Raw genomic sequence first — 11,898 nt, forward strand, 5'->3', positions numbered from 1 at the left:
AAAAAAAAAAAAATCTATATGTCAGAATCAAAATATCATATAAAATTATAAAAAGTGACACTCTTCACCTCATAACTTAACAACTTACCTTGTGAAAAGGCCAAAAAAACAAAAACAATACAACTTATCTCAAACATTGTACAATACATAACAGAATTGGTTTACACTAAACCACGAAAAATACCATGTTAACCTATGTGCACGGGAGATATTGAGACTAAAATTAAATCAGTAAATGCATAATAGAAAAACAGTTAAAAAAATTTGCAGGAATAGGTAACCAGTCCCAAAAAATTATATGCTATTATTATTGGACAAAGCTAAAAGAAATACATGTCAAGTCATCCCTGTTTGACTAATAAATAATGTTTGTACATTCATAAGCATATCAGACCTTGAAGGTCCCAAAAAAGCAAAAAATCAATCTACATAACAGAGTTCCTCAGTACAATTTAAGCTTACAGTTATCCTATCCAAATGCTCCTATTAATTTATGAGTCAACTCACAAAAGGGAGAATACTGGGAAAGAAAAAAGAAACTCAGCAGAACATCATACTGAAGATCTCATATTTTCTTTCACCATACTTTTTCCCCGTTATCGTTGTCATTTTTTTCCCATTTTTTGAGGTGACATGTGAGAACTAACATCCATCTAAGACATGTTCCTAACCTGAATTAGAACTGCAAAGCATTGTACAGGGTCCCAATTCAATAAAGAAAATGATGGGACAATATCACTTTTTTAGAAGCCATCTATGAAACACCAATGTAGGAAAAACGAAGCCAAATCATGTCTAGTAGAGGTGTTTGACAATCATATCAAACACTGCACGGTGTTTCAAATTGTACCTGGGCGTTTGAGCTGTCTGGATATCATCAAATATCTCATAAGCATATCATTATATGTGATTTTCTTATGAAGCCATCAGGGGACAAAAATGCCAACCTCAGCGACCTTTAGATTTTCGGCGTCCCCCTAGCAGTTTTAGCATGTTGTCAGTGACATCAGGAGAAGAGCTATCATCTTCATCTTGATTATTGTCAGAGGTATGAGTCAACCAAGCCAATGCCTCTATGGCAGCATCTCTCTCTGCTAGCTGCTTGTTTCTCTTGGGTTTGCCAACAACTGCATTCCTTTGAACTCCACTAGAGCCCTAAACTCATTTGTTTTAAAGGTGTTTTGTTTTGTACTTTGGTGGAGAGTGCCCTGCTCGCATCAACAGTGTTTGTAGCAAGCTCTTGGGGTTTGTCCCATCTTTTGTGAACTTACTCTCATCATTAGCTGCCTTCAGCTTCCTGTTTCTCGGCCAAATACGAATCTTCCTTCACATTGATCCCCTGACACAAGTTCTTGAACAGCAAGCATCAAGTACTTCCCTTCCTTGTGGATGTCAATCTTGGGATCTTCAAGCTGCACAATACATAAATCAACAATTGATTAGCTCATGGATAATTTTCATGAATTCACAGTTTCCAACTGTGACTTTTCCCTTCATGCAAATTAATTAGCTCATGAGCAATACTAATGAATGATAATTTCCAATCAGCATATCTACTTTCTTCAGTTGTTTAGTTGAACAGCAGCATTTTAGATAATGTATTTATGCTCATCGATGGTGTATCTGTCAATTGAATCCGAGTGGAGCGCTGGTTTAGTTTCAGAAGGGGGAAATGTAGATTTAGAAAATGAGAGAGAGAGCAATGTAACTTCAACAACCTGGAGGAGAGTATTTTAGCCAATCAGATTAAAGTATAGCAAATTTTTAATTTTAGGAAAGGAGAGATCTTATATTGAAATTATAAGTTCATTTAATTCCCGTAAAAATATATCCATGTAATTTACTCAGGAAAAAAAATGTAGGCTCTCATTTAAAGGATAAGCCTGCATTATTAAGTTTCAGCACAAGATAACACTACCCTGTGCTTTGTGAGACACGTCACGATCGGCTTTTGCTGAGGGTGTTTGTCAAAAGATAACAAAACTATTTATAGACCTTTACATGAACTTTTGCATTGAGATGTTTCATTGAAAAATAAACTGGCAATTTTGATAAGGAAAGGTTGAAACTCCCTTGTATCTTACTTAAACACGCAAGAGAGAGAGCATAAAACATGTTAAGCAGTTATAACTCATTTGCAACAAGGAACAAGATAGCAAGAAACCAAAATCTGCTGACCTTCTTTTGGACAAGCTTACCAAGCTCTTCCTTTAGCTTCATATAGCAGTCTGCCAAACTAGGATCCATGAAAAAGTCAATATAGCCATCCAACATTTTTAGATGTCCAGCCTACACCCAGTAAAAAAAAAAAACGCATATTATCGTCATGAAATTTATCAAGCAAAAAACTTTTTCTGGAAACTCAGATGTATTAATTAGCAAATTACCTGTGTCCCATTAACTAAGGCGCCACCAAAAAGGATAAGTACTGAATCAGACACACCAGTGGAATCACGTATGAAAACAGCATTGACTTTTACTTTCTCACCAAAAACCAGCCATGGATAAGAAATGGTTTGGTAACGCTCATTCACTGAATTCTGACCAAAATCATCAATAACAGTAAAAATCTAGAAAATGAATATCATAGGGGTGGGGGGGAGTTTAACTCGTAGATATCCATACCATCCATTTGCTAAAATATAAAAAGTTAAGTGGATTTATAACTTCTGCGTTATAATATATGTACACAGTTAAAACATGCCATCTGTTAAAGAGGCTAACGATATTAAATGTACAGAAGAGTCCTCAACTGAATTCAAAGACTTCCTAGTTATTAATGAATCTGTGAGAGCACACATGCATATCCTTTTATATAATTGCATCAACATTAAAGGACTAGTGATTGAAGACAGAGGGGGAAGAATCTTAGGAATACTGTTGAAGGTAGTGCATATGAGAACTGGGGAAAATTGAAATTTTAGTGTTTAACACTGAACTCACAGCTATTTAGAGGAGATTCATCTTTTCAATAGGCTTCTATGGCTTTATTACTAATAAACAGAAGAGAGATACAGAGAGAGAAGCAAGGATGTGCAATTAGTGCTTAGTGTTTTTTCCAATTTTTTTGATTGCTCGAGTACCACGTATTCCTATTTTTCAGCAATCTAGTCTAGCCAAGAATTTCTTCTATACCTGATTGTTCCTGTCCATTTCACACAACTCAGAATTCCATCAGGTATCTTTAAACTACGTCATATTTTTAATTCAGTCTCTCAATGAAGCAAGATGCTCCCATTAATTTCAGTTAGATGAACCTTGTCTCTCTGTTTAGCTTGTTAGGGCAATGAAATTCCCCTAGTTCTTTAATTTTTTTAATGAACTAATTGAAGACTCTTGTTTTGAACCTTATTTCTTCTTTCTAAGCAACAAACCGTAGCTCTAATTGAAATACAAACACTAAATCGCACTTACTAAAAAACTTATAGACCAATTGATTCATATATTCATATACATCTAGATTTCCCTTTGTCTTAAGCATGCTGGTAGGTGCTCACAATAGTAAAATGGAATAAGAGAAATAAATCTATTAGGAGGGTATAAAATAAGAATCTCGTTCTATACTTCTCTCAATAGCCACGTTTATGAGAATCTTCAAAGGGTTTGAAAGACTGTTTTATTAATTCATGATATGCTAGCTTCTAAGTTGCTAGTCATATTTATAAAGCTAAATACAATAAAATCTAGATAACTGGATAAATTCTCCTAAAATCCAAAATACTAAAGAAAATCCAAATATCTAAAATACTGAATTAAATCTAAACAACTAAATAAAATCTAGGAAAATCTAAATAAAAACTAAATAGAGAAAAATACCCAATAAAATACTAATAAAATACTGAATCAAATAATCTATCTTAATTATCTTTATCCTATTTTATCTTTTGATACTTCCTTCTTGAATAAGTCTTTATGGGCATGTTATCTGGAATCTTATCACATTCCCCTACTTCAAAGTACACATGAAGCCCCTACGTTTTCTTTTCTATTGAAACAAAAATAATTACCTGACCAAAAGACAAACTATTAAACCAGAAGACAATATCAAGTAACCCCCCACCCCCCCCCCCCAAAAAAAAAACAGAGAGAGAGAGAGAGACAATAAGTCCACTAAGATGAAGTTAGCCATTTCTTATTCCTCATAATAGCAACTTACCATTTATCAGTCTAAGCAGAATCTGTCCCTCATTTACAACTAAATAATTGAGGCTCTTGTACTTTGTTTAATCTATCACCACTGTCCCAACCTATTTTTATACTAAAGATATGCCCCCTGATTACTTGCATATTCAGAAACTCAGAACATTAGTCATGAATGTCACATGACTGATTTGTTGTTTTTGACTTGGTCTCATATCAGTCACACTGCTCCATAGCATATGATAATATGATTTACTATATATTTTATTATATATATCAACATTGATTAAATATTTGACTTTTGCTAGGATATTCTATTCAGCTCTTGGGAAGCGAGTCCCTTGGTAATAAATATCATCAATGTTATTAATAGCGTGAGGCTTTATCAATGTATGTAGATAGATGGTCAAATACTGATAATGCAAATCAACAGGGAACAGTTGCCTGAGTCCAACAAAGATCATCGTCTGACACACCAAACAACTCTTCACAGATTTTTCCCCATCTTTTAATGCTTTCTGGTCTTACAATGCCATATGCAAGATTGATCCTATACTATGCATATGATATTTTACTATAATGATCACTTTCAGCCTTGACAAAGTAGAACAATAACATGAAAAAAGAATCCATAAAGATCAAGAATGGTTAAAACAAAGATAATATTTTACCTCCCCTAATCATGAAACAAGCAAGAAGGTCATGTATCTTTAAATGTCAAGTCTGAAGACTCAAACTGTGATTCCACACTAATATTTTGCTTCATACAAATTAGTCTCAGCATATAAGTTGAACATTCATTCAAGGTAACTCCATCAAGGCCCTAATTCCTAAGAATATGAGCATGGGTTGGCCACTTACTGCATACAATAAAACCTGGCCGTCATCCCTTGTTTTAAATGACATGGACGTCTCCCTGTGCTGTACATTAATGAATAATAAAATTTAATCAACTGAAAATTAACTGAAAAAAATTATGACAATTGTTGAAATACATGTCTAAGAAACAAAAAGCTTACCACTACTGATGCTATGCCAGGAAAGAGACCAGAACAAATGACTGAACGAACCATAGATTGATTGTGACTCAGTTTGTTGTTAATGCTTGCATCTGAATCTAACAAGCCTGCGTCTTTTAAGATGAAGCTAAACTGCTTCCGAAGAGAGTGGATAGCCTGAAGAGTCTGGGCAGAGAGGAAATTTCTCCAGCAGTATTCATAAGCAGATCCTTCTCTTTCAGATTCTTTCCATCCCTCGTATGCACGGACAAGAGCCATGTGATCACTGTAATCTTTTGCAGAAAATCTAGACTTTGCTGTCCCTGCCAACTGAACCCAACAGACAAAAGCGATATGTTTACTCTGATAGTATTACCCTAACTTATGCCAGTGCTTAATCCAAGAAATAAAAAAAGTGAGCAAGGAACTAAAGGTTCATTGGTTCGGTGAACTTCAATCAATGGCTCAGCATCATACAGAACCTCTAGATTCAAAACTAACCCAAATTAGTATGTGCACACCTGACTTCTCAGATAGAAACAAAGTACAGTTAAAAAAATGAAAATTCATATCTGGTTCATAGTCCATAAAATGCAAGTTTTCCAACACATTTTTAATAGAAAGAGAAATTTGTTCAGAAAGATAATAAAAGGATGACAAGAAACTCCCCCGAAAGAGAAGATTCAGAAGAATGCAAGAGACAAAATAATGGAGAGAACACTAGTGTGGGAAAATCTAACAATGCTACCCAGCCCCTACTCATGTATGATGCTCACAAAGTTCACATCACATGAACACTGTTTTCACAGGAAAAGTGATGCTACTACTGTCATAACTAGCATGTTCAAGACTTCCAATTATCCACTGAGTTTAGTTAACCCCATCCAATACATCTTTCTTTAAAAATGTGATGTGAAATAACTGAAGCACAAATTTGTATTCACAGCCATAACCAAATTCACACATTCAGATATTACAATTTTTTTTTTCCCTCAGACATTACATCAATTAAGCACTGTAAGATAATTAGCTTGGCTTACATCCTTCTTGTCTTGGGGCAAAAGGAAAGGATCCCTGACACTTAAGCCAGCAACTATTGTAAGAATAGGATCAAAGCAACGAAATATAGCACCCATAATTAACATTTTTCCCAGCTTGGGATCCACTGGAAGCATTGAGAGAAACTTCCCAAGATCAGAAAGATTTTCCTTCTCATCTAATGCCCCAATCATCTTGAGAAAATCAATAGCATTTTGGACAGCCCGTGACTCTGGTGCCTGCAGAGCTGCTGATAAGAACTCTCCTATGCTCTCCACCTGCAAACTCTTTATTTGCAAGCAAAGAGAGTTCAAGGGTGTTCTCAGTAGCTCAGGAAGTTGGTATTCAGAAAAAGCTTCATAAACACATTTGGGGTAAAGGTGGTAGCATTCTCCTGGTTGTACACGACCTGCTCTCCCCCTTCTTTGACGAGCAGATGCTTGTGATATCCAAGAAGGTAGTAGACAAGGTGTGTTATTCAAAGCATCATAAGTAGTCTCTTTTGCTTTTCCACAATCAATCACAAATACTACATCATTGATAGTAATACTTGCCTCTGCCATATTAGTTGCAAGGACTACTTTCCTTACATTTGGTGGTGGTTTCTCAAATATGAGTCTCTGTTCAGAAGTTGCCATTGAACCATGACATGTTAGAAGCAGAACCCTATTAGGATCTCCTAAGAGAGGATGAGCTTTGAGCTGATCCCTTAAACAACTTATATCCTCCCACCCAGTCATAAATACTAAAACAGCACCTGGTCGTTCCTTCCGACATATATGGCACAGAACAGCTTCAATGAGATTAAATCCTATGCAATCTGGGGCCCAAGATGCAAGTGAATCACGGGTCCTAGAGCTATAACTTTCAAAACTTGATTTAGAAAGAGCATCCTGTGCAACAATCAGAAGGTAATAAAGTCATATTTCCAACATAACAAATGTTATTTTCATTAAGTTTCTAAAGCAAACAAAGCATAGACACAAAATTGTAGGGATAACAACGGCTTGCAGACAAGGCATACCATGTAGCAAGTCTCATATAAGTAATGAGTCCATGCCTTCAAAAACCTCAAAATAAAGGCCGGAGCTCCTTTTTATAGTTATTTTGAGTAATGACATCCCATTCTTTAAAAAAAAGCTCAAAATAAATATTACATGTCACAAGGCATAACATCAGGGTGCATACCCATAAAGATGACATTTGGCCAAACAGGGATCCGCATTCTTTTGAGTCATGTCAGAGCTAAACTAATAAAACCAATAAGAACACCTCCGAGCTGTTATTGAAGCAGAGAACAGTATATTGACACAACAGTATGCCATGGTTGATGCATAAAAATGAATCAATAAATCAAACACCATCCATAAGGGGAAAAAACAGAAATTAAAGGAAAGGATTTCTTCTTTCGTCCTTCATTCCAGTTTGTTCACTTCCTTCCTTCGCCCTTGGCCAAGACATGAAAATAACCAACAATGAAAATGCTAATCTAAATTTATGGGTAATCTAGCGTGTGAACGGATACAGCACATGATGCATTAACCTACTTCTGTAGGTGATTTAAGTTTGAAGATTATTTTTTAATGAATGAAAGCAAAATTATAATTAAGATAGTGCAATATACACAAGAAAATTTCCTCAAAATTCTGCATAATAAAGTCTTTATCAACTCTATCCTGCATGGGTGACAAGGAAATCCCCTATAACTATCCATGGGCTCAATATTAAGGTGAAACAAAGAAAGCATATCCATATTCTATAGCAAAAACATGAATTCAAACAGCACATCTATAACATGAGCTGAAAAATCAATACATTAACAAGTATCTCTAGCCTAACTTACCAAAGTTCCAAACAACTACATAACACTGCATCTTGACAAACCTGACCTTCCCTAATCCCACCCAAAACATAAAACTACAATGAACAAAAACTCTTTTCCCCTACTCACATCACACACTAACTAAAAGATAACAAACTTCAGAACATTGTGGGAAGAAATTTGAAGAAACTTTATTCAGAAGCAAATGAAGTATTATATTGGAACAGATCCACAATAAATTTCCACAAACACATAAAGTAGGAGAAAAAGAAACACTTAAGCATCATTAATTTACATGTTATATTAGAATCAAGTATTTAAAGTAATTTCACACCTCAACAAGAGCAGTGATCTGATTCTTCTTTTTCCTTGGTGCTAGCTGCCTTTGTGTTTTCCACATTTTCTCTTGACCATAATCATCAATTTGGTTGAAAGGACTTAACTTATATCCAGTCATTTCCAAAACATCTTCCAAAAAATGAGCTCTCACAGGATAGGTGAAACCCTGGGCAACAAACAAATGCACTCAGAACACTTTTCAGAAGCAAACATTTGAAACATCGGATAAGTGAATAGATTCAGTCTCATGGTCATATTAGAAATAATGACATTGAATTCATTTCAACACATCACGAACAAATTTCATATACTGATTCTTATGAAAAGCATTGCTTAACCAAAAGTCATAACAATGAAAATTTGAGTAAATCATCACAATTCAGTTTCCAGATTTAAAAAAAAAAAAAAAACTACATCTGAATGCAGTGTGTTGGGATGACAATTGACAGATAACTAAGAGTATAAAAAGTATAAGTTCAAATGGAACCTTTGGTAATAAACAATAATAGGACAAATTGTTTAGCATGCAAGAGTACTGAAACTAACAGAAAATTGGGTCAATTAAATGTCAAAACTGACTAATTTGTCATGGAGGGGAAAACTTGATTCGGAGCCTTTAGACTTTTAAAGACAATTCTGTAATTATCAAATTGCATGCACACCTAACTCAGCAATCATCCACCCAAACAGAGTTGATACATCCTGTATAACTGAATGTTTTCACAGAAATGCTCAAAGAAAACTCGAGGATGGGCTTACTGGAATATGAAATGTTGGTGCACCCCAAAATAATTAGAAAATAGCTCAGCATTCAAGGTGGCGCTCATTAAAACCAATCTTAAATCCCGACGACGTGGAAGAAGATCCTTTAACACAATCAGTAAGAAGTCTGAGATCAACAAAAACCAAATAGAGGAAACATAAGTCTAATTTAGTTGCTTCTTTAGCAGTACATAATTATTAAACTGATATTATTGAGAGAATTACCTTCATTCATGCCTCGCTCATGAATTTCATCAACAAAAACATGGGTTGTACCATCTAGGTTTCGATCACTCAGCAACCGTCGGAGTAATATACCACTGGTACAGAAAAGCAGATGGGTGTTTTTCCCCTTCATTCCTTCTAATCGAACTTTGAAACCAACCTATCAAAAAACCTCTGTTGTGGAATAGCAGCAACAACCAAAAAGTTCCCAATTTTAAAATGTATTTTTCAAAAGTAAAAAAAGTTTGAGTCTTTAGTTTCTTCATGAATCTTAATGCTTAGAATTGTCTTTTCTGTACCATAATGTTCTCATCTTTTTGTTGGTTTTTTTTTCCCTAAGCAAACGGAACTTACTGTTTCACCAAGAGGCTCTCCTCTCTCTGCTGATACTCTCTCAGCCACAGCCATTGCAGATATCCTTCGAGGCTGTGTGCAAATAATGTTACAAAATGCTCCACGACCAGACTCTATCTCTGACTCTAATACATATTGAGGAAGTTGTGTGGTTTTACCACAGCCAGTTTCTCCAGATACTACAATCACCTATCAAAATAATGATTAAGATAGCGCATTAATTTGTTAACTTGCAAAACTCCACATTCAGCTCACTCTTACGGGTAAGCCATATACAATGCTAGTGTAGTAGACTCAAAGATCACAAGCAAGACCTGATTTAGGGGATAGAATTTCATCAAGTAAAGATAATCTATTATAAAATTATAAGAAGGGTATGCAATGTTCATATAGTAACTCTGTCACCAATCACAAAGCATCTTATCATGGCAGGAATTTAGAGATAGGTGCAACGGTGGCAATTCATTTTGAAACAAATAAAACCTTCCAGAAGATTAAGAGATAGAAAATTAAAAATCAATTTTAATCTTTCACTTTTTTCTTTGTGCAGTAATTCATTGCTATTTTGTTAGAAATTAATCTGATCACAAGTTGCAATTGGTTTCTGGTTTTACATTTATCTTATTGATTCTTGAAGAAACTAATGAAAGATTTTGGAAAACCTTGACAAAAGGGGGATCTTGTTGTGTCTAAGCAGAAAAAAAGATTGTTTGGCTAGTAACTTATGTGGCACTCTATAGTTCAACATACGAAGAAACGAGAGAAAGTAATACTATGCTAACACGTCTCACTTTAGTATTTCATTCATGGTCACTTAGTGTGTGTGTGTGTGTGTGTGTGTAACAAAGTTCCACATCTTTCTGGTATTAGAAAAGGAGCCCAAAACCTAACATGTCCAATAACATACGTGAAATGCTCATTTACACTAACAAGTTCACAAGCGTAATTTACAAGAGTTACTACCTTCTTGGAATGTGTTAGCTTAACACTGTAGACATACAACAGTGATGCAGGAGAAAAAAGAGGAATTATTATTTTCATGATCTTAACTAAAATCCCATTTTCCATATTTATCCCCATTTCCTAATTGACTAATAAATCATATATTTTCTAATCTCTTTCCCTCCGCCATTTAACATACCATGTGAACTAAATTCATAAAAATAAATAAACCCACGAACACTATATAATGTGCAATTTCTATATTCTAACTTCTGAAGCACTGACAACAAGCTGATTTTTGACCTGGAAGATATTTCAATGAAACCAAAAAATTAATAGTAACTGCAAGAATTCCAGAGGCCTACCTGATTTCGTGCTATAGCTTGAAGTAAGCCTTCCTTCTCCTTGAATGCTGGCAGAGATTTCCGGAATCCCAGCATCATCTTGCCTTCAGGTGATTCCTATAAAAGGTGCAATATACATGTAAAATATTTGGCTAGAACCTGCGCATATTATTTCTAGTACTTAGCGACTGATAATTAAGAGCAGCTTCTCTGGTCATTGAAGTAATTAGCTAGAATATTTTAAAGAACATTCCTGAATATCAATTCACCATTATCATACGGTAAGAAAAACCTACAACATGTAGATAATCAAGACCATTAAATCTAGAATGAGTGGCCCAGCCATATGCCTAAACTCTAATTTGCAGGCATATGTTCATCACTAATTTTGATCCATTATGCTTTTAGAATATCCAGAGCCATGCATGCATCTTGTGTTCAAGGATTTAGGCCCTTTCTGAAAATAATCCTATAACCACATTTTTTTAAGTTACAATCGTAACAATAAGAAAACCTGCAAATAACCTACCTAATCCTCCGAATATTTGCAAGCAGTAAGCATACACATGCAATAAGATAATTAGCAAGGCTTCCAGTGCCCAATATACAGGTAACTCAATAAATTTTAGAATACAATGTATGGGTCCACAAACTAATTGGCAATCATTAGTATTTCTCCAGTTGCATTATCAAAAGCTAGTAATAGGCACTAAAGATGTGAATTTGAATCCTGCCATTCATGATAAGCAACCAGAGTTCTAAAGGCATAAGAAAAATGGTATATTTATCTCCCAATATCACAATAAGGAAAAGAAAATCAACAAATTTTAGCAGGCAGGAATAGGAGCATAGTGACTTGATGACTTTAATGGGGTCAACCATAAAACTTGAAATCAAGGCTGCTTTTATTGAAGCATCAATAAGATACAATATT

At 34.9% G+C, this 11,898-nt stretch overlaps 1 protein-coding gene across 1 annotated transcript; it reads right to left on the reverse strand.

Moving 5' to 3' along the window:
* Positions 1-277: 277 nt before the first annotated feature.
* LOC129299260 (DExH-box ATP-dependent RNA helicase DExH3-like) lies at positions 278-11,081 on the reverse strand (the record flags this gene model as incomplete). Its single annotated transcript, XM_054937720.1, is given in 15 exon segments — positions 278-1,127; positions 1,130-1,172; positions 1,174-1,301; positions 1,304-1,412; positions 2,179-2,289; positions 2,388-2,540; positions 5,002-5,061; positions 5,160-5,468; positions 6,179-7,069; positions 8,333-8,503; positions 9,097-9,122; positions 9,125-9,226; positions 9,325-9,484; positions 9,679-9,867; positions 10,986-11,081. Coding segments are annotated over 15 exon segments (2,727 nt in total), but the record flags the coding sequence as incomplete, so codon positions are not given.
* Between the last annotated feature and the right edge of the window lie 817 nt (positions 11,082-11,898).

Source organism: Prosopis cineraria, unplaced genomic scaffold (genome assembly GCF_029017545.1).
Source record: "Prosopis cineraria cultivar Desert tree isolate PC_DT_omini unplaced genomic scaffold, ASM2901754v1 PC1101, whole genome shotgun sequence".
NCBI classification, from domain to species: Eukaryota; Viridiplantae; Streptophyta; class Magnoliopsida; order Fabales; family Fabaceae; genus Prosopis; species Prosopis cineraria.